The sequence below is a fragment of the Rhea pennata genome, chromosome 1, assembly GCF_028389875.1.
Source record: "Rhea pennata isolate bPtePen1 chromosome 1, bPtePen1.pri, whole genome shotgun sequence".
NCBI lineage: Eukaryota > Metazoa > Chordata > Aves > Rheiformes > Rheidae > Rhea > Rhea pennata.
The window spans coordinates 209,728,560-209,752,648 of record NC_084663.1 but is presented as its reverse complement, the minus strand read 5'-3'; the positions used below and the strand labels follow the sequence as shown (position 1 = coordinate 209,752,648).

At 38.2% G+C, this 24,089-nt stretch overlaps 1 protein-coding gene across 1 annotated transcript in view; it reads left to right on the top strand.

Annotated features, from left to right (window-relative positions):
- The window catches only part of LOC134145727 (disks large 1 tumor suppressor protein-like), a 148,791-nt gene that overhangs the window by 11,566 nt on the left and 113,136 nt on the right, over positions 1-24,089 (top strand). The window contains exon 3 of the mRNA XM_062585597.1: positions 6,370-6,501. Coding sequence (XP_062441581.1) covers positions 6,370-6,501 — 132 coding nt within the window. The remainder of the gene's footprint in view (positions 1-6,369; positions 6,502-24,089) is intronic.

The window sequence follows — 24,089 nt, the reverse complement described above, 5'->3', positions numbered from 1 at the left end:
TTTACAGATATCAAAGTTCACTGAGGAAACTTCTTTGCTCTCCTTCCTGGTGTTCTGCTTGCATTTCTCACTTCTATTTTGGCTGCTGCTTTTTTCCTCCCCCATTCTTCATGACTTTTCCAGCTTTAGTGCCCTACATTCTCCCAATTCTGGTTCTCCAAAAGCTGGAAAAAAGACTCTCTTGAAATGTATTGGCATTCTTTTTAAAAAGTCACCTATGCCAAAGGCTTCACTAGTCAGAAAATGGTCAAAATCCTTTTTAGGAGAAGGAGCAGACATAATTATAAAAACCCAACAAATTGAAGTAAAACCTTCATCTTATTAAGCCCATTAGGTTACCTAACATTAAACACTTCTCACTGATGAAACAGTAATATTTGTCATTTATTTTAAGCCAATATTTCACAACACTGTTGCACCCCAGTCTTTTAGTTCAGCAACTCTGATGCCGATAGGAGAAAAGAAATGCAAATACGACCCTAAATTTATCAATAAGCTATTTGAGGCCTCTGAGCAAATCTGATGTTTCCTGAGAGGCAGTAGCTACCCTAATACTACCTTGTGGTGGTGCAGGCTGATCAGTTCACTGCGATTTCTTGCACGTGCAAGGCAGTAATTTCCAGTACCAGCTGAGTTTCTCTCCATCTTCTGAGCTACCCTGATTCACAGCAGGGGTTGGATGACAGTATCATACCTCCATGGAGGACCGCAGCAGCTCTGCCAGAATTATATACCTCTTCCCTCATCTGCTTCTTTGCTTTGGTTCATCATTGTTCAAGATACCCTAGTTTGAAGAGTTTTGAAAATGGAGTTTTTCAGAGACTGGTTTTTGAATGAGTTTTCTTGTGTAGCTTGAATTAGTCTTATTAGACAAATCTTATTCAGTTTAATTATTGGAATTCATAGGTATCCAGAAATTATCTTCAGACCCACTATATTTAGTTGATCTAAAGGCTAAATGGGTTGGTAACATCTGGGAAATACTCAGTAAAAGAGTTCCCTGCATGCTATAGCTTCCCACAGATAGCACACTGCGTGATGTGCCAAAGGCTGGCACTGCTGCGTTAGTGGCAATGCAGGAGTGGTTTAAAATAATCTGACATGAAAAAAGCCCCCGTTATTTATGTTGATCAACAACATTTCTAGAGATACGTATCTTCAGCCTCCCCACTTCCTTTTCTCGGCACAGCATTAGGATCTGTACTATTTTCCTGACCAGTATCCCAGCCTTGCGCTAATATGCCAGTAGATGACTGTTGGTTGGCTGGTGGAGAAGTGCAAGGAGCACGTTCTTTATGTTTTCCTTTAGTAGGTCCTAAAGGATTTGCGGTGGAAGTTTTCTTGGACCTGATTGAAATGCTTTACTGGGGAAACTGTTAGGTACAGAAAGCTTTTGCTGGGAAAAGCTTTAGGACTGAAGTCTTCTGTACTCTATCAGTATAGAAGGTCTATCAATGTAGAAGGTCACACTTAGAAAATCTCTGTCCGGTATGAGGACACAGCATGTATCAGAAACCTTTTAGTCAATATAACTGCCCCTACACCAACAGAGTTGTGTTGTTTGAATTGGTATATTGGTACTATACTTCATGTGCTGAAACAAGTGTATTTAGATGAGCCCAGATGGCTTGCAAGAGAATTCCAACCTTGCTGCCTTCAGGCAAGCAAAATTCCCAGGGATGTTTCCGTTTTGCTTAAGCGTATTTGAGCATTAGGTGTAAAGGGTCAAACTAATGTACAGATATTTCAAAGGATACTATGGAGTTTATTCCTGTCTTGTGCTGTAGCTGTGTCATTGCTTATACTGGTGTAAAATGAATTTAAAATAATGACATTCTTATTTCATAGTACTTACACACATTTCTGTACTCACTCAGCAGTTGAGGAGATGTCACAAGAATGCCAGTGTAGTGTGTGTGCTCCATATAGGCTTGTAATTCAGTTTTTGCGTACATAAATCCATTAGGATTTCCAGTTTGTTGTTTCCCGTTCATAATTATCTATCTGTGCAAAAATCATTTTATTTTTTATTTCCTCAGTTGTATGAGCACTGATACAACAAATGTTTTGGTTTGTGATGAAGCTGTCTACTTAGGCAGCTTTAAAATTACATTTTAGTGTAATTTTGTGTAAATGTAAAATACATCTACATTGCATAAAAATCTGTCTGGGGACTTTAAAGTGTAGATTATTCTCTAATGATCACATCTAGAATAATAACTCCAAGGAAAGGGTCTTTTTGAATCTATCAGAAATTAATGCATTATATTAAGCAAAGCTCATTCTGTAAGAAAAAGAATTAAATCATTTTTTGTAAGATAAAATTTTAGATTGTTTGAGGGAGGAAGTGGATTCCCAAAGAAATCTAATAATCAAAGTTACTCATTTGCAGTTTTCTGTCAATATCACATATATCTCTGATTTGCTATATTGTAGAAATTTTTCATTCTCTGATCAGTAACATAAATCATGAACATTTATGAACCCGATAAAACATTTATGTAACGAAAAAGTGATAAAATTTACAGAATTGATAGCTAGCTTGGCTTAACTGGTAATCTCTTGGACAATATACTGTAGGACGATGAAGTCTATTTTATCCTGAAAGAAATTTTTCTTCCTATGGTATTAAGATGTGATGAGTTTGTTTCTTATCTAAAGAAAATAGTAATGCAGATACTGTCTAGAATATATGTGAGTTTCTGTAGGACTCTATATATCTGAGTGGTTCCCACCAAAGTGATCTTTCAAAGCCAATAGGATCAGTCATTGGAGTCTTTGTACAGGTAGACGCCAATCAATATTATGCTTGGTTTTATTTAACATTTTGGATTAGTGTATTAATTTAACAGTGGTGTCATGGTATCCAAAGCAGCAGTAAGAAAAGTTAGAACTGTGTCCAGCAGACGCCATGGAGTATAGCTGGTATTTATTTTTCAGTGGTCTTTCGTTAGTAGACAGCGGACCTACTTAAGACACTGAGGTTCCAAACTTCAAATATTAGATTGTTTGTTTAGTAGATTTTTGATCTTGCTTGAATTACGTTTTGGCATAAGCACTGAAGAGTACTGGAACAATGGAATGAAGATTTCTTGGTTGCGTTTCTTGACATGGTCTGACTGTAAGGTACAGGATGTATTTTGACTGCCAAAAATTAACTGTAGTCCGGTGACTATTGTTATCCCACATATACGGTGGTCCAGTCTTTCTTGAAAACCACTAGTCTGCCATTGCCCTTGGTGAGAGGAATCTGTTGGGATTCAGTGTCAGAAACTTGTGTTTGATTTGTGTGGCTGGGAATGTACTTAAATTTAAGTATAGCACTGCAGTCCAGGCAGTTTGTTCTTCCAGCCTGGTGCTACTTAAACTTCATAGCTTTCAGATAGCCTAAACGACAATGTACTGGATGTCCTCATCTGTTGTGGGCGTAACTGAGAGTTGAAGACAGCTATCATCTTGGAGGAAGTACTTAATATTCCTCAAACATAGCCGTATTATTGCATTCTTTCATATTTCTTTGTGATTGCCGTGCAGAAGCACTGAGCTTTGCCATGCAGAGGTGCAGAACAGGACTAAGCCCCGTTGTGCTAAGTACAGTGCAAATTCATGTGAAGATCCAGTCTCAAGTAGTTTATAATCAAGACGGTTTGACCAAAAGGCTGAAAATTGCTTTTTGAATGCCTATTCTACTGCCAAATGACTAGACAGTCTAATAGTCTCCGTAAGCATCTTGGCTTTTCAGGAGTGCTCCAGGAACAGTGGTTGCACAGCTGCCCTGACACACTGCAATATTCTTGGCCAAGATACATTTCCACTTGATAGCCTAACACCAGTGGTAGCTTTCAGCAAAAGCAGAGCTGGCTGGAGGTGGCCAGGGAATTTCCTGTCAGCTTCATGAACCTGCAGAGCCCCTCGGAGGCCCGGTGTAATTGTATTTAGTGGTACTGCTGACATCTGCCTCCTGCTCCCTCCATGTGTGATCTTTATGCCGGCATGTGCAACACCTCACAGACTATTTGGAAAACTCAATCTATTACCGAGTGCAGTTGCAGGGGGAAAAACTGCAACTCTATGTAAGGATATGAAGTGAAAAATAATGAATCCTATTAAAGCTGGAGAAGAAAATCAGGCAGACAGATAATTACTTGATCCGGGATTTAGCCAGGATTTAGAGTTAACACTAGAGCTGTGCTCTGTAACTGTTCAGTTCAGTGCAGTTTTAGGGTTTCGGACTGCTCTGGGGTCAACCCAGAGTAGGCTTTTTTTCATTGTGCTGAATTAAAAAACAATAATTTGAATTAAAATAAAAACTACTCATTATAAAAATAAAAGGATGCTAATTCTAAGTGTTTGTAACTGTCTTTTAAAAAAGAACCATACACTTCTAGGATGGAATAAGTGATTCTGAAAAGTAGCCCCAGGACTAGGTACTTTGCAGTAGTTTTCTTCCACTCTCTGCTATTTCACTTTAGTATAAATAATCATGCATATGTTGCATCAGAGAGCTAACGTAAGAATGACTGTCTGCATTGGTGGTGAAGGTGGATGCCCGATTCCAATCAATCAATTAACTATTAACTGATTCTTTTGTAAAAGGGAGGCAGAACTCTTGAGTATATAGTCAAAAGCACAGGCACATAGGCAGGCTGGACAGGCTCTGTAAAAGGTCTGGCATGGCTGGGGTTTTCAAGAGAGGTGAGACCAAGCTTGTGCATAGAATTTTTTCTGTATTCCCAACAATTTCATGTCAGAAGTACCATACTTGGACCCAGAACCTTGTTTTGAGGCTGTGTTTTTGATTTTGGTAGCAACAAAACAGTGGATTGGTCTGGTTTGGCAGAACAAACTGTTAAAAGCACTTTGCTTTCTCCCTCTTGGAGCTGCTCAGGTGTCCAGGTGCTCCAAACAAGCCTTTGAAAGAGCTGATCTCTCCCTCTAGATTACAAGTGGGTCTTAACTGCACTACCAACTTTAACCAAAGAGGCAAGGCAATTGCCTAAAACCTTTCTCCCACAGTGGCAGCTTTTGTAGAGCAGTGGGCTTCCCGCTCTAGAATCCCTCAAGGTGGGACTGCAGCAGAGATCTGCGAGCTCTTTCAGTAAAACGTTGTCTTCACTGCTCCAAAATCTTCCTCACTGCTGAACATACATACAAGAAAAAATATATATTTAGTTCTCATTCCTTTTTTATTCGTTATATGTTTTTTTTTTTGTTTCTCTGATAAAATGCATGTGATCAGCTAACATTTCTGAGAGGACAGAGAGGAGAAATCACATCTTAAACATTAATTATTAAGCATCTCTCTTTTTAATAATTTGAGAATATTGTCAATATACGGAATACACAGCTTGTCTCTTCACATGCTGTGAACTCCTTTAATTGTCACAACACAAGGCCCATCAAGTGCTGAACCTTGTTCAAGATCATTGGATGAACAAAGAGGATCAATTTCCATGTAGTGAAAAAGAAGCTTCCTCCGAAAGATTGAGAGAAAAAGAAAGATAAAAGCAGTCTGTTCTGCCTGTGCAAGCATTTTGACAATACTTCATTGAGTTTAATCTAGTTAACGAGTCTTACTAATGCCGATATAATGACACTTTTATTGAACTCTACTGTAAGATATTTAGACTGAGGCACTTGTTTCATTGTAGTTGTTAATGTGTCCTTTTTTTTTTTTTTTTACCATTTGGGAGTTTTATTGCAAATCTAGGGGACAGTGTGATTACAAAAGTGTATGCAGACATTCCGTGTCATACGTATATATGTATGTGGACATCTCTGGAAGTTAGCTAGGCTAGGGAGAAGGAAAGGGGAGGTTTGACTCTCCATCTTCCTGCACCTTCTTATATATAAAAAGATGATATTTGGTTTTGTACGATCCCTCTTGGAGACCTGCCTTTCAGATAAACATTTGCTATTCAGAGAAGAGGAAAATAAGCCTTGTGTTCTAACCATGATTCAGAGGTCTTCTCCAAATATGTTTTAAGGCCAATTTTCCTGCCTGGATATCCATAATGATTACTGTCTATAATTTTGTGGCTTCTGCAAGTTGTAATTTGGTTAAAAACACACAGCTTCCAGCTAGTTTTAGCTAAATAAAAGTTAACACTTGTTGTACATGTCACTTGAAAGATTATTTTCCCTTTGCAGAGATATCTCAGATATGCAATAGTCTTCCTATTTTGGTGTTCAGTTAATCTTTCCATTTTGCCTGTATTGTAATGCTGTTCATGGTGTACAGTCAGCGACAGAATGCAACACCACTTGGTGTAAGCGTTTGCTACACATGAACGAGGCCTTTAGACATGTGGGCTTAGCATTTGAATGCTTTCCTGAGTCAATAAAAGACTGTTTTTGTTCCTTGTTTAGATACTGACCGAGCTTTAGCGCTGCTGGAAGAATATTGTAAAAAACTAAGGAAGCCAGAAGAACAACAACTGAAAAAAGCCATCAGAAAGGTGATGGGCATCTTTAAGAGCAGCTTATTTCAAGCACTTCTAGGTAGGTACTAATGTTTAAAGCTGGATGCATGCTTTTGAAGGCCAGACCCAGTAACTTTCTTCTTATTGGTCTCTATCTAACTTGTGTTGACAATGCAAGAGCACATTGAGGAGATCCTTCCAGGTTCTTTATGGGTGAACTTGTTGTCCAGGTATTTCAATGGCATTTCCTTATTTATAGTGGAGAAAGAGTAACAAAAAGTCATGCAAAGTAGGACATTGATTGGTTACTCCTAAACCTTGCTGCTTTCCTTTGTTTTGTGAAAATTACTGATATTATTGTTCATGCGAAGTTGAACGTGAAACCCCACCTCCACATTAGTAAACAGCCAAAGTTTCATTGACTTTGCTGGGACAAAATATGTAAAGTCTCTATGTGGCTTTTGCATTGTTTTTATGAGAAGTGTCAGTCAAGGGAACTCAGAAATTAGTCACGGAAAATGCTCAAGGACACAGTGGAACTTCTGAAGAATGTTCCCAGTGCATCTGATGTTGCAGAGAATATTGTATATAAAATAATGCTTTCACAATCTTGAACTCATATTGAACTATACCATAAGATGTTTACGATGTGTGCTGTTGCTTCCCTTTTGTGCCTTACCCAGTGCAGTCCATGTGCTGCCAGGCAGTGGAGGTGGCAGTACTGACCATGTGTCATTCCTGCTCCACCTCACTCTGCCACCTCGCTCACGTTGCATTGGCCCCTAAATTTTATTCCTTCACAACCATCTGTAAATTCGGTCCAGGACTACTCTGCTACAGAAGAGAGCATTTCTACAGCCATTTGCACTAAGAAACAAATATACCTTAAAATTGTGGTGGTTTGAAGCCGGAATTAGTTTTGCTCATTGCAGAGCTACATTCTGTAGCTGTTAGAGAAAAAAAATTGATTATACATCATAAAAGTAGAAGCACATCAATATTGCAGTATTACTATGAAGAGGAAGGAGGTCTGGGAATAGTTTCAGTAATTTCTGTAGCATTTATGAAAAATGTATGTTACCAGTCTCCATTTCCTGCAAATGGAAGTAATTAATGTCCGTGCTATTTTACTTGTAATTTTGCTCAGCTTCTTCAGTGGTAAGCTTTATTTTATAAATCCTAGATAATTTTTAAAGGCTACGTATTATAAAAAAAAGCACATAAATTCATAGCAGTTTTACCAAATACTTACAAGAAGATTTAAACTTAAAAAAAAAAAAAGGGAAGTTTCCTATATTATTTTTATGCAGATAACCATGAATATTGAAGTATGTATTGAAGAAACATGCAAATCTCCGAAACAGTGTTAGTTGTTCATTTACTTTTGTAGTACTTTGAAATAATCCTTCAAAGTAGTCTATCAATGTGTGTTCTTCGTATGTGGCTACACTGTAATATTTTTTGATGCATTACATATTTGAGAAATGAACAAGTAATTATAGCTACATTTAGGTTGAATCCAAAGAATTTTAATTTGTAGGCCTTTGGATATCTTTTCCTTGTCCTTCAGCAATTCTTTTTATTAAAGAGATCTGGGAATTGCAAGATGTTCAAAGTCTGTCATTAGTACAGATGATTCGCTCTCTGGTTCGTCTAGATTCTGCAGTAGTACAGAAACATGACCTCTCATCAGTATTTTAAGTGTGGAATATGCTGTTGTTACACAATCAGCGAGGTTCTTGTATAAACACTGTTTTAGAAAAACCCACTTCTGTGACATCTATTTTAGCTTCGTGTCATATTTTCTTCCACTCACCGTCAAAGTTCTGTACTGCTCATCTTCCTTTGTCTTTCATATTTACAAAATGTCTGCTGATCTTGCAGGTGTGCAATTTTGGGTAATACTCAGAGACTGAATGTTCAACACTTTCCCAGCACCTGTTTTTATCCATGACTGATTGACCTTTTGGTTATTTAGACTGTAACAGTGAATGAAAAATCTGATTTTTGTACAGAAGCATTAGTTTGGATGCAGATGTGCATGTTCCTACCAGGCATAAAATTAACATTATTTTATGTGCAAAATTCAGGTTTTTTTGGTCCTACTGCTTGGGTGGAATTGCATTTCTCTAGGACCAAATTCAGCTGTTGTAATCATTCCTGTCCTTTAAGTGACTGTATTGTGTTCAGTTCTAGTTAACTTCCAAATTTGTTTAAAAATCCATAGGTTATCTTTAAATTTAGTGTAACAAGAACTGGTAAAGAAGAATAAACGCAGTTAGAAAAACGCTTCAAATCTGAGCATCTAAGCTGGAGTATTACCTAGCTCCTTTTGCTCTCAAATTTATGCTTGTGTGATTTGATTCATGCAACCACGTTTGAGCATAGTCTCTCAGTAGTCACATGACCTTTTCTAATCCTCAATTTGTTTCATAAATATTAAATGTTGGGATTAACACACAAGATGTGATACTGGAAAATTTTCTAGAGATTCAGTATTTTTCATGAATATATTCTACGCATGCTAAAGGTGACTGCAAATATTGAAGTAATGTGATTTACTAAGTGATTTGCTGAAGGTTTATTGATGCATTGGCCTTTTAGATTTTAATTCTGGATCAAAAGCATCTCCTTCTCCCTTCAGGCTGTTCTTGTTGCTAGACTTCTTATTAGGGCTGCTGTGTATAGTTAATGCTGAGGGGGTTGCTAAGAGGCTCCTTTTCAAAGTGACCTGTGGAACTGCAGCCTCTGGAGTCCCGTAAGACTCGGATGGCTCAAACACAACGCTTTGAAAATCTAGCCCTATTTTTCTAAAAGGAGGATGGAGGAGAAAAAGGAAAAAAAAAATCTGTTAGTGATGAAGTGGGTGGAAATGGAGTGAAAGGGGAAGAAGTCCTACCTAGATGTCAACGTTTCTCTAAATCAATTCCGAATTATTTTCGCAAAAAGGGTGGCACCATTAGCTGATGGCACGGAGAGACTGTAAGTTCTCGCGCTGCCGTTATGATGAACACACAAAGATTTTTTGCTTTTGACAGGGGCATCCATAGCTAGACGGCATGAAAACAACTGGGTCCTCGCAAATCGTAGCACACGGTGTGATACGAGTGCATATTTTTAGAAGTAACTCTACAAGGAAGGGAGAATTAAACTGACCTTCAACAAAACCTGCTGAAATCCAAATGCCTTGTTTGTCTGGATTGTCTCATCGCAGGGCAGATTGTAGAGATAAAAGAGGAAAGCCATGAAATAGAGTAGTAATAACAGCAGCAGCAACAGTAATAAGAAACTAAAAATTCCTAGTCTTCTGGACACGTAAAAAACTACTAAGCATTTTTTTTTTTTTTTTAGTTCTGTTCTTTATGACACTTAATCAGGACTTATAATGCAATACATACAGTTTAGTACAATAGATTTGTAAAAACCTCTGCTATATATTAATCTAGTCTTCATTTTATTAAGAAAAGTGCATCATTTTAGAGCTTAAAAGGCCATTCTCTGGAAAGAGAATGGATGAAAGAGGTTTATGTGAGTTTTTTTTTTTCCTGATACATCTCTATAAAACATAATTTTGTTTCTAGCAGGAATTAAAGTGCCACAAATAGCTATAATCATCTTATGCAGTATTAGGTAAAATCTAATCTCTGTAGCTTTTTCTAAAATTTGGATAAACCCAGTCTCTAGAGGGTGACGTGTTTCCTGGGGTCTTTTAAACCGTGTCTTATCTTTTTTTCTCATGCTTGTGTAACTTTGCCTGTATTTTAAACTGGCATATTTTCAGCTAAAATCTCCATCATCATCTCTTTTCATATGGTATTTGAGTATATCTACGCACTAATGTAGATATTATAAATCTGCCTGTCTTAAAAGTTGCTGCGGTAAACACTGTGGTGAGGATTACGTAATTCACTGGTCATCTGTGACACAGCTGATATTTAGAGACTTAGGATGTGATATTGGTTTTACTCTTCAGCTCATTCATCTCAACAAATAAACTCTATTGTAACAACCCATTTTAAAAGAGTCACTATGTCTTTTAAATCAAGTCATGAAGGAGATCATATTATTCTGCAATCACGTATTATTTTCTATTAAATATTTTTTAAATTAAGTGGCAGTGTTATATTGGTATCTGAATGACCAAGAAGCTAGTTATATCTTGCAACCCTCTATTTTACTGGAAGGTGCTATAAGACAGCTGAGATAATAAGGAAGGCATAAAATACAGCCATTCGCCACTCTAAGAGAGCGTAAGCAGGCTCCATTTGCTTTAATTATTGTTACAATATTTTGAAACCATTAAAGTATGTCTCTCTCAAAATTGGGTTCATCTTTGGTTTTTTGTTTGTTTTTTTTTTTTTGCTTGTTTGTTTTTTTTTTCCTGGGGAAAGTTTTTACCTGAAGCCTTAAAGAGAATTTTGAGTGTGTGGAACTATGGAAATGTTATAATAAATGTTATGGAAATGTTCCATAAATGTTATGGAAATTTTAAGTAATGCTTATGTAAGGGTGTATGGACAAGTATTTCAGAAAGAAGAGCTAGGAAGAAAACTTCCATGGGAAAACTTTGTATAAACTTCAGGATAGTTAGACATTAAAGCAAGTGGAGAGGAAGCTGTCATAGGAATAATGTTGGGATATTGAAAAATGCACCTGTGACAAAAGGAAAATGCTAAGAATTAAAAGGGGGCAAAATTTTGATAGACTTAACCATGTATGTCAATTAATTATAACCTCCCCCCCCACACACACATACACACACATTTGTAGGATTTAATGCTGGGAAATAGATTAATGCTGTTGCCCATACCCACAGAAGAGGAGGGTAGAAACAAGGAATTTAATTAGGCATGTTAAGTTTAAGGAAAATCATTTAAATTGTGACAGAAGGAAATCTGAGACCAGTGGAAAGAGATGGATCAAGATGGGGGAATTAGATGTGTTTAAGAGCAGGATAAACGGTGAGAAGAACAGGAGACCTGCAACACGGTTCTGGGCTGGAGAAGGAGGATGCACCAAAGCAGGCGCTGAGGAGTGAGCATGGAAGTCAGAGGAAAGCCAGGATAATGCAACACCTTGAAAAATCCAGTGTTAGTCATAGATGGTACCGCTGGCCTCCAGTGTTAAAGTCTCTATGAGATTTGCATAAAAAGCACAGAAACAATCTGCAAAATAATGTGTAGAAGCAGTTGCTTGTACAATCCAAGTCTTTAAGAAACACTGAAGTCGTATTTTCGGGCTTTTCTCCACAGCCACCAAAGCTAGCAAGGTATTTCCTCCTTCAAATGAACATGGATACCTTCACGGGAGTACAGAAAACAAGGAGACACCACGTTTCACAAGGCTGCTCATAAAATTGTTAGAGCTGAGGATTTCAAAATGAAGAATGTGATTGGCAATCGCCTTTGTGAAGTGGTGGTAACCTTGGCTAGTACCAGTCGCTCTCAAGCCGCTGAAAGAGTTGTGTTTCAGCAGGTATTGCTGTGTACGCATTTTAAGAACCCAAAGGACATTAAATAAATTGCTATACTGGGAAACCTTTCAGCAGGAAAGAACAACTGGGTATTACTTAGTCACCCTCACCAAGCTTGCTCTCAATAGGTGTTTTACCCCGTTTTGGGGTTTGGCAGGTTTAGCTACTTCAACTGCTCTTGGATGCGAGGTTGCTGATCCCTTATGTCGTTGTTCACTAAAGATGATCTCAGTGAGCTGCTTTCTGACTGTATCAAGCTGTTTCTATCTGGTATAACTCCACTGAATCCCAAAGGAGTTAATCCAGTGTAGCCAAGTCTGCATCTGGCCCAGTAACATTAGGCAATTCTCCTGCTGAGGGCCTGAATCCAACGTTCGCTAAGTCAATAGAAAAACTCCCATTGACTTGGGCTGCCTTGGATCATGCATTAGAGTGAGTCGTCCAGAAATTTATATTCAGACTTTACCCAACTGAGAAACAAAGATTTTTCTATAGACACATCTAAAAATATTTAAACCATTTCTGACTATTACAAATGTTGAGGAGCAAAGAAGTGTGCAAAAGCCCTTCAGTGCTTTGTCACATTTGAGAAGCGCTCGAATGACATCTCTGACAATGGGGAAGCCTGTTATTACTCCTCACAGAGTCCTACTTTCCCAAACTGGCATCTTTCTTTGTTGCAGCATAAATTACAGCAGAACTGAAATTTAAATTCAAGGGCAGCTTTTGTTTTGCCTGAAGACAGCTGCAGCTGCTTTTATTCTTGAAGTCCAATTCTCTTAGTAAGCAGATTTGTGCTTTCTCTCAAAAGAGCTAAAGGTAGCAGTGCTAGATCTTTGGGATGATTTGGAGTCGTGTAATCTTTTTTTATGAGCTGTGGGTTGGGTCGCAGCCAGCTGAGGGAAATAACCCTTGCAGTTCTCCAGTGAAAGTCTGGTATCACGTACAGTGTGAACAATTTGTCCTACAAATAGCAGATCTAATGCAACCAGGTTTCTTGTAGATTTGTATCCCACCGCCATATTTGCTCCCACTGTGATGTGAAATTTCCCTTGCAGTATCTTCCGTTCTCTCTGGCTCTTTATCTCTCCCCCAAATTATCTGCAGATCCTTCATGTGTGTCCTGAGTGCAAGCTGGGGTGGTAGGTGCTGCAGACGGTTTTGAGCTACAAATGTGCTGATGAGGCAGTGACAGGCTAGACAGAGCAGAAATCTGCTGTTCACGAGGTAATCTCTCTCTGAAGGCATTAGTTTGGATTTTTCCCTTCTTCTACTTAATCATTACATTTTATGAAATTTACAGGAACTGAGACTTTTTCACTTCCGTCAAGTTTCGTTGACATTGGACACAGGGTTCAAAGTAGGTGACAACCAGCCATACAGAATTATTATTAGGTGGCCATACAGAAAAAGGACAGACCTCACATTATTATAGGAAAGTCAGGTTAAAGATGTTCCCAGAGGATAATTTCACTGAGGTCTAAAACATTGTCCAGTGTTTTGTAGCTGTGTCTGTAAAGGAGGAACAGGAATCTTTCTGTACTTCCAAAAACTCTCAGAAGTCCTGCTTTTGCTATTGGGACTTCCTGGGTGTTACAGTGACGCCTTACCAGTTATATATGAGGAGCAAACAGAGCCAGGGCATGGCTCTGTGTCTTTGCTAACCAGCCTGGAGATGTGAGTAGCACCAGGAGAAAGTGCCACAAGGAGTTCAAATAATTTGGATATTTTCTGCCTTCGTGCAAAGATGCACAAATCTTGTGTAAGTATCCCACATCAGTTTTTGTTTGAAAGATTTTAAATACTAAAAGCTTGTTAATTACCAGAAAAGACCTGAACCAAAAGCAAAGCTCCAATGCCTCTTAAACCTGTGGGAATTTTGATTAGGATCTCATCCTTGCTGTTGACCTTTTCCTTAACAAATTGAACCAAAAGTCTGGATGTGAATGCTGATGGACTCTGAAAAATTCTGAATCCCAGCCTAGGTCTGTATTTTGATTCTCAGCCTATCTGTGTACAAGAAGAAACCGATTACAGGACTGCTACAACCTAGGTAATACATAATCTCTTGTAATCCTAATGCAACCCTCTGCTGATGTTTTGCTGCCTGTTAACCAATGAATGAGAACATTTACCTCTCAGAGAAGGGATTCAGAAGCTTTATGGACTTTTCTCATTTTAAGCGCAAAAATTGGGCATTGGAGTTAAACCATTTGAACAATTTTTAATATGAGCAATGTGCTAAGTGTTGAGCTTGTTAGATTTCAATAGCCAAGAAGGAATAAAGGCTGTTTTTGTTCCTGTAGTGTTTTCTTTTGTAAAGTATGTCATGGCCATATGGATTGAATGTGTAATTATAATTAATAAAACGCAGTTGCAGCAGCTGTTGCTGTATGGCTGCTCTCCCAGTGTGAAGCTTATCTTTCTCTTTGCATTAACCAGAGATAGCCCTTTATTATTGGTTTGTGATGAGAGCTGGAGACAAATTATTATGAGATGCATTGAGATAATCTGTTTTTATTTCTAATTATGCATTCTCCTTTTTCAAGCTGAGGAAAAATAAAGGGACTAAGAGATAGATGAATTTTTGCATTAAGTAGGGAAAGACTGGATTTATATCCTGCTAATGTAGTTTGTATGTCTACTAATAAAATGGAAGAAAATACTCTAGACCAAGCTGTTCCATCAGTAATCCTAGTGTTTATTTTTGTCTCTAAAATACCAGAGCTGTTCTCCTCTAATATTTTGGTCTATAGAGTCATTTTAGGCTAAACTATAATGCGATTTTTGCTTAGTAAATATAACTTTTTAAGAAGCTGTTTGGTAATTTTAAAAATCACAGCAATATGTTAGCCTTGAAGATTGTTATAGCTTATGCAATGCTGTTAGAAATGAGCCAAATTTCTTGCCTGGTGCAGCCTCTGGCTGTTCCAGAATTGCAATACTCTCTTTTTTTATCTTCAAAATTATAGTCAATGAGGTGCTTCCAGCATCAGAGCTTAGTGATAAACACCCTCTGATTTACGTACAGTCAAGATTGGGCACTGAACAGTAAGATGCACAAAAGCAGACTAGCTAATCTTAAAGAAAAAAGATGTAACTGCAGATATCGTATTTATCTCAAACTTATACTGTAGTTTGCTCACATCTGCTTCTGTACTTTGGAGAGTTGTTGGGTAGTAAAATAGGTCCTGACAAGAAATCCTGAAACCTGTGGTGTTCATCCCCATCTTCTGTTTATTCAGTCGTGGAGTTGTCCATTTTTAGCACCTGCTTTTGGGCTCCATCACTCTGACCTGTCACTGAGACAGTTCTGAGATTTGAAGATCTTTTTATAGAAGTCTGAATAGTGTCTTTCATTTGGTCTTTCCTGTCTCCATTTTGTCATCAAAATTGTCTGGTTCTGAATTTCTACTGGTGTAGTTGAGTAAGACACTACTGCGTAAAATCACAGATATTAGAAATAAAAAATTGCTATTGCAATGGATTGGAATTAGCAAGGAAATCTATGTTATGTGTGTGGAAACATACAAATGATGTGTGCGATGATATATAAAAAATAATAAAAACTGTGGTCAGAAGTTTGGCAGTGCTATAATTAAGGTAGCTTCTGCAAGTTTAGCTCAATACACTTATGTATATCTAGTGCGATATATCTTAATTATTTGACTTCAGACTGTTTTCCTTCAGAAATCTTTCTTCATTCAATATGCAAAAGAGGTGGTGCCCATGAGAAAATATTTAACTTTAGTTTAATAACATTGTTTTCTCACCGCATGTGATGAGCTGCTTGTAGGTGCATTCTACACAGGTGATGCCGAAGCCCTGAGAAATAGAAGTAAAAATATCTTACCTATTTTAGAGGCCTGATTGGAGACACTTCTGACCTGATATGTCACCACACGCAACTTTTTGCAGCACATATCTGACTGCAGCTCCAGCTGCATCAGGGAGTGTCACTATTCCAGCCAGAATGGCCATATTAAAAATTGAAACATGCCTAACTGGTTTGAAAAAATGCAGTATACGTGACTTACTTATCATCACCGAGAGTCTCTGTAAGAGTCAGGAGTAGAATTCCCTTGCCCAGTGTGGTACTGAATGCTCTTGAGCAAAAATGCCTTGAAGAAACCTTCTTACCCTTCTCAGCCTTCTAGCTGCTGCGAGGAATGGCACAAAGGTTGGGCAGACAGTATCCCTGAAGCAGTTATATTGGATAAAATGTGAGAGAAGAGAGAAAACCAGTACATGATCATCTACTTAAGAAATTGCATCTGCAAGCACATGCATAACGGGGTCCAGCTTTAATTGTGACACTTTCTACCTCTGGAGCATTAACCTTACAACCGTATCAGTGTTTCCAACTTAAGTTTATGTGGTTATATCCTAGACTTTAAGGATAATAAACAGAGTCTCTCTCTCTTGATTGCATCACGTGATGATGTTGACATGGCTTTAAAGTGAGGTCCAAGCTCAGCCACTTTGCACAGGCCTTTGCTGCCTGCACTAATGGAGATGCTGATGCTGCTCCCAGGGGTACTCCCGTGGGTCTGATTTTTGCCCTCCCACTGTTTGAATTAGACTGTTCTGCGAAAGAAGTGATGATTTGAGATGTATTTCTTGGAGGGGCTGGGATGAGGATCACCATCCGTTTTGATGTGCAGCTGGTGATAGCAGTGTCAAAGCAGATGGTGCAAGAGTGGGTGTCTTTGCCTGCTTGGCTCACACTTGTTTTCGGTTCCCGGCTCTGAAGCTGCTTTGCTGATTGACCTCTGCCAGCCCCGCTGCCTCCATGGCATGTAGGCAGCGACCGTGAATCGAGAGTCCCCATGTCGCTTTATCCCTCCTAGAGGATAAGCTGTAGGTGAATTCTGGATATATATATATATATATATATATATGTATATGTAGAAATATTTTCCTTTTTTTTTCAGTAAATCAGTCTGCAAAATTCAGGTCTAGTGGGGAGTTTATCATAGCCACTGTCTTCCCAGCACCTGGGTACACGTAGGTAGCCGGAGGGCTGTTTGGGGGAGTACGTTTCCAAACAGATAATAAATAGAAGGAGAAAACCCACCTGCTGGCAAACAATGAGGCAGAGTGATGGACCCAGAGTTGCACTGCGTCCTGGTTATTTTCTCATAAGCCTTGCTTTTCCTTGAGTTAGTTTGAATCTCCAGTGTTATAGTGTAATATAAAACTGTAATTTCATTCTTTTTTAACCTTTGTCCAAAAGCAAAAGACTGCTCCTTTTTATTCTCTTAGTCATTTGATAGGCAACTTACCTTCAGACTTTTTCCTTCTAAAATTCTGTGGAGCAATGTGATAAAATCAGATGGAGCAGCAACATCCCATAGCCATGGAAATAGGATCTTCACCTCATACCTTTCACAAGCATGTAATTCTGGGAAGGGTCATGGAAATCTAACCTGGACGGACTTGGTTTCTTTTCTCGTTTGTTCTATGTTCCCAGAGGATTTGCTGATGCATTTTGGAGTGATGGACTGTATTTCTCATGTTTTTTAGGTTGTAATTTTTTCCTTAAAGGCAATTAATTTTATGTTGTAAGTTTTGGAAATACGATTTTGAAGGAAATAAACATACTTGGAAAAAAAGTAATTTTCCTAACTTTAGTCAAAACCTTTCTCTAAATAAAGTTTAGAGTGACATCTTGTGGTAACACTGGTTTCAAATATACATATCTGTTAGTTTTAATTCACATCATGTTATTTTGCACACAATAAGCATTGTGTTTTCTTCTCAAACTTTATGGATTACTTGGCTTTTGTGAGGTCTGAGACAACATTGCTATATAAGGGGTCTGATAGGTATTCTTTTACTTCAGGAAGGTTATCCCATGAGTACCTGTGAGTTCCCAGTGATTTCAATTCTAATTCAAGATTTTTTAATGCTATTCCAGGAGTTAAACACTATCTTTTGGAATTACTAAGAAAAATTTTTCTATGAGCCATGATGCTAAAACAAGCAAGAGCGCTACATCTCTTGTTCAACATCTGTTCATGTGAATTCATTAGCTATCAAAATATCATCAGCCTCATATTGCTAGTATATCATTAATTCCAAGGATATGGAGAATATACAGAAGGTCAGGAACAGATAAAGTCAAGCCAAACTTCACTGATGTGTTAGTAGATATGCTCCATTTGGAGTAAAGACAATTACATTCAGTAATGTAGCATGGACAGTTTGCTACACACAGAAACTAATAAGCCCATTTAGGATCATAGTACATACGCTCCCTAGAAATGGATTGAATTCCAAGGTGCTGATGTTGTAAAGGCACCAACCAAAACCTAATCCAGATGCCTAGACTTGATCAGACTGTAGTTTTGTGCAATATGTTTGAACTAAATACAAAACTCTTCAGTGCAAGGTCAGGATGTGGAATAGTTTCGTGCTCAGGAGCAGTGCTCAGGAATTTGGAAAACAGTAAGATTTGCTTTCTCTTTTGCGAAGCCATCTGCAAAACCATGGGAGTTCTGGCCCCATGGCGAGTTGTTGTTAGGTCAAACAAAGTACTGCCCAGTATGGTCAAACTGGGTATCCTAAGGTTTGTTCCTATTCAGCTTTAGAGAGGAGAATGAAGGTATCTTCATCCTCTGCTGTATCGAGTTTTAACTAGCATAAAATTCTGGTTAACATTACGTTGGTGCCCAGGTTGAATACCTGGTGACAGGTATTCAGTAGGACACTCAGTAGAATTGATTTGAAATGGATTTAATATTGTTCAGTAAGAGACACATGGCTTTTCTAAAAATGAAAGTCTTTTTAGGGGAATGGATTGATTAATGCATGCCAAAAGAAAGCCCCTCTCCTGTCGCTCCACAGCTTATCGCTAACAAAGTGTGGTTCCAGCTCTGCTGTCACACGTGAGTATTGGAGACTTGATTCAGGAAAAAATTGTGTGTCTGCATATTTTAGGCTTCTGTTGGAGGCATTTTCGTCATCTGAGAGTGCCAGTGTGGGCAAATTAGTCCTGTGATGGCAATAGTAAGGATTTTTAGCTTTGTAGTAAAGCATGCAAGGGAAGTTAAGCCTAAGAAGCCTAACTTGATGACCCTAAAAGGGCCATCTAGTGACCTCATTTGTTAATTGGAAGGAAAAACAAAGACTTTTTCTTCAATTAAGTTGAATGTTTAGCTTGTCTACCAGAATTATTTCTGGTTGATAGCTATGTACAAATTAAGCTAGAAAACCACTATAATCCTGATACTGAAATGGTAAGTGCTAACATAGATTGGATATAAAACTAACCAAATCTATTATGTAGCCTGTCACAATGGGCTAGCTGGTTAAAGTCCTCAAATACAGTTTAGGAAAAACTTGTAGAAATTGTGTGTAAGGTACACAAAATGTATCTAAAGGACATACTTACAGGGATGACTCTGAAAGTTTTCCTTGGGAAAATGCCTGTTACACTTCTTCACCCATTCCAACAGATTGTGTTGAAAGAGTAAAGAAATCTGTAAGTATGAACTTAGGTACGGTACAAATGCTGACCTTGTTTGTCTCTCGTTTTATCACAACACAAAGCAATGGGTGATATTTCATAATAAAACTGTCTCCTTCTAATCGCTTTCTGCTGCACAGACAGCAACTTCACTGTAACAATTTTGAGTGTCTGTTAGGTGAATTTTGTCCTATTACTTGTCTGAAACTTATCTAATCGTCTTCACTGTCAAGGCAAGAACTTATTTCCTCTTAATGCTGAGACACCTGGATATTAAGGAGACGATGCTCCCCAAGATCGTAAAGAGAGTTCACCATAACGCAGGACATAAAAGCTCAGATGATGTAGTGCAAACTGTAGTTTCCCCAGTGCAGTGACTTCCAGGCTGTCAGTTCTCCACACTGGCAGGAGACCCTCAACCAAGCCTTATGATTAGAAAGCCAAATTCTTTTGCTTATCTTATATTTATCCTCCTGTGATGGAGCCCCCCCAAAGCAAAGGGCAAGAAGCTCTAAGCTAGATGATGACTATTGCTCCCGAGTACTGTAGTCCACACTGGTTGGGGTGTATTGAAAATAAGGTCTCATCAGATAGACAATCTTTGAGAGGAAGGAATAACTGAGGACTTTATTACTGAATCTTCTGAACCAGACATTCATTTTTGCATTCAGCCAAGATCCTGCTCTGCTGTGGTCAGTTCAGTCCTCCTAGCTCATTTTGTCAGAATAAAAATAAGGTTCTACAAATTCTGACTCAGATTTTACATGAATGTTCCTCTCTTTGTGGCTCAGAGGCCACAGGCTGCCTGCAAGATCCTCAAATATTATTAATAGCCACAGCAAATTTAAATTTTAAATGAAGGTGGCTGAAGAAGAACAGAGTCACCTACAGAGTTTGGAGGCTGTTGCTTTAAGTAATTGCTTTCTACCTATGTAAAACCCTCTGGGATTTCTTTTGGATTAAGTATTCCTTACTTTTTCTCTAAAACTGTTTAATATTCATGTGTGTTGTTGAACAGCTGCTGCATCCTACTTAAAAATGGAAGGAGGGGAATGCATTTCAGTAGCAAATGAAGTGATATTAAATATATCCCTTGCCTACTTCAAAAGAGCAGTATGGGAGTTAATTAATATTTATCAAATGCGCTGAAGTCCTTGGATGAGAGGCATTGCAGTTGTGCAAAGCATTGCTTGTTTTTCCTTTCCTTTCCTTTCCTTTCCTTTCCTTTCCTTTCCTTTCCTTTCCTTTCCTTTCCTTTCCTTTCCTTTCCTTTTCTTTTCTTTTTTCTTTTCTTTTCTTTTCTGAGCTCTTCTACCTGGCCTTTTTGACCATTTACTAAATTCATGTGAGAGTGATCATACAAAACTTGCTATAATGCTGATTTGATCTCTTTCCCCCTCTTTGAATAATTAGGACAGGCATTCCAAAGGTAAAATAATTGTAGAAATGTAGGTGCTCTACTTAACCTTAAAAAAACTCTCTTCACATAACTAATTTGCATGCATTCTATTTTACAATAGATAGTACTATAAAAAGGCCAGATCATCATAGTAGAATATATATAGACACTGATAGATTTTATTACATTTTCTGCATGGTAATTTATTATGATAAGAATGCCTAATTCCTTTGCTTATCTTATAATTATAGCAAGGTGTTTATTAACAGGAACTCCAGCTACTTTTCTATTTAGATTCTTATCAGATGGGGAATTAGAAATCCTCCTTTCGACTGTTAATTTTTCCATAATAACACAAGGTTAAGCTTTCTAAATTGGATATATTATATCAGGTCAATGTTGATTTTCATGGCTTGCTACCTACATTTGTAAGAGGCACATAGAGTTTGAGTGATTTATCCTGTCTTAAGAGAAGTGTCTCTTTTTCCTGAAGGCTATAGCTTCACAGCAGGCCCATGGAGTAGGGAGATACTGGTGTCCCAATTTCATTAAAAAAAGCTTTAGGTGTTCGTGTGCTCAGTTCTACCTCACCCTGTGGCCACCTGCAGTTCAGTGTCTGCATTTGGCACCTAAGCACAGCATCTCAGCACATGTTTGGTGAGGCGGAGACACCCAATGTCCATGTCTAAATAACACCTGAGCCTCTGAAGGAGTCTGGCTTTGGTTAGAGATTTCTCCCAGCTCTCCAGGGCTCTGCTGGGACTTTCTGCTTACGCATTGCAATACCCAGCTGGGCTGAACAAAGGCTTTAGTGACCGGCCAAGACAACGCTGGACACTTGTGACCGAACAGCGAGCTTTACAGAGGAATCAAAAACTTACATCATACCATGAGATCATTCTTCTAGTTTTGAGACTATCAAGCTCAATTTATAATGGAAGGCCTTGTCCTAACTCATCCTTTTGGAGAGAATTTAGATCTGGTTATGGTCTTGTTCTTCTCAAGATTTTATCTTCCGTGTGGTAGACAAGATAGAATATCCACATATAGCAATAATGGGCAAAAAATGGAGGGCAGCAATTGGAAATGGGAACATATGAAAAGAGGAGGGGAGGATTAGCTATTGTTCACATACCAATTATTAATAAAGTTGTAGCTCTCTGTTTTTTGCATTAAGATAAATCATTATTTTTACAAATCTGTTAATTGCTGGTAATTATTTATCTATGAGTTTGGACAAATTTATGTCTATCTATGAGTGGAGTGGCCATCTATGAAACTTTTTACTGCCAGTCTTACTACTGGTGGTACTTGTTCATAACATGAAATCTAGGTGATTATGATTGAGTGAAGTGTCCTCATGAACTCCAGTGTGGTGAGTGTTATCAATATTTTGGTGGGAATGCAAAACTAAAAATAGATCTTATATTACTTATATAATTATACTTATTGCTTATATAATTGTACTTATATACTTATCAAACTTGCTGTTATCCCAACTACTTGTGAATGAGCTTCCACTGATTTTGTTTAATTCCTACTTTTCTATTAGTTCTAATTCGCTACAGGCAACGGAAAGAGGTGATGTCTCTAAAAGCAGGAGATCCTGTCTGCCTAAGCTTAGAAGCCTTTGTTAGTTTAACTGAATTATGGCATTTTGACTAAATTGACCAAGAACTAAAGCAAAACAGAATAATAATAACTTTGACAAACATATGAGAAAAGTAAAAACAAATAGTGCAGTTATACCTGCTTTAACAAATCTCTATTTTTGTCTAAAGCTGGCATTGCTTCTCAAATAGCTTGATTTGTCTAGAAAGGCACTCGCAAAGAATGAAGAACCATCTTTAGTTGTGGCGTTATAGCTAGCTGTGCAATGGCTATTTTTTGCACAATTTTCAGTATGTTTTATAGGGTGAGTCTGACATAGGAACATAGGAGACATAGGAAGCACCAACCCAAGAACTGGTCTTGGGTATAGTGCAGAAATTGCATATCAGTGGGAAAGACCAGATTTCTTGAAAGATTCATCAGTGATTCCCGGGGATTAAGTGAGGTGCCTGGAGTTGTCTGGAATTGTTGGCAACATAAAGATTCCCATTGTTATTCCATCCAAATGAAAATATATGCATTCTTTCATTGACTACTTGCCTAGGACCATAAAAATTGTCAGAGTAACCTAAAAAGGGAATTGTAAACATTGGATAAGAACATCCAATACTTTAGTTAGGTTAAGTCTTTGTCAAGACTCTGGGGAAGGTAAAGGACAAGCATTTTCTGTCTAGTTTTACTATGTGGTTTGTTTATCATGTAATACTTTCTGGCTTGGGACTTACTGTCAAGCAGCAATTTCTGTTATATCTTATGTCATTTGTGACCTTTTCTTTCAAGATTGTTTCTTTTTTTTTTTTTTTTTTTCAGCTGAAAGAGAAAATCAGTAGAACCAGTTAGTAAATTTAAAACTGAGATTTTGGATCAACCATCTTCATCACTTTATTACATTCGCACCTTGGGCCTGTGTAGTTGAGGTAGGGAGGGATTTGTACCTCTCTGAGGGAATCACATATTGCTCCTCAGCCCCAGAATGACACCAGTGTACCCTCAGCATTGTCCTCTTGAATTTGAGCTTCCCTAGATTGTGGTCAAGGTCTCTACAATAAGGCTGTGCCACCAGAGGATTGCTGCACTTCCCTCTTTGTACTCTGTTGCCTTGGAGGTTTGCTTCTGTTTAATTATCAAGAGGTCCAGGAAGTGAACTCGGTTGGCCTTCTGCTGATACAGTAACAGTGCAGTAATGATGAGATATATTATGCCAGGCACATCATGCATTTAAATGGGGAATTGGCATTAAATCAAGATAACTCTAAAGTGATGCAGATCCTCTTGGTAAACAGAAGGGTCACGCCTGAACTTTTGCTAGGTGGTGTGGGTGGGTAAGTAAAGGGTTAGCGGTGGAGGCACAGGAATGTTAGGACACCTATACTCAATTCTCAGTGAAATAAGCACATTTGCAAAGAAGATTACATATTCAAATAAACTTGTAAGTAATTTGTGGTAAGAGTTATGTCATATGGACACACTAAGTATGTGAGAGCCTGTGTTGGCAAAGTGCTCTCATCCAGTGCTGCTTTGAAGGCTAAACACAAGAACTACAAGATTTTTTCTGTCTTGCAGAATTTACATTCTGCAAAACTTTGCACTCAAATAAGTTTGATGTGAAAGTTTCTGGAAGAAACTTCCTCTGGAACAGGACTTGTGTCATCGTGGAAGGCAAACACATGCATCATCACGGAAGACTTGCCAAAGGATAGGAAATATGGATGT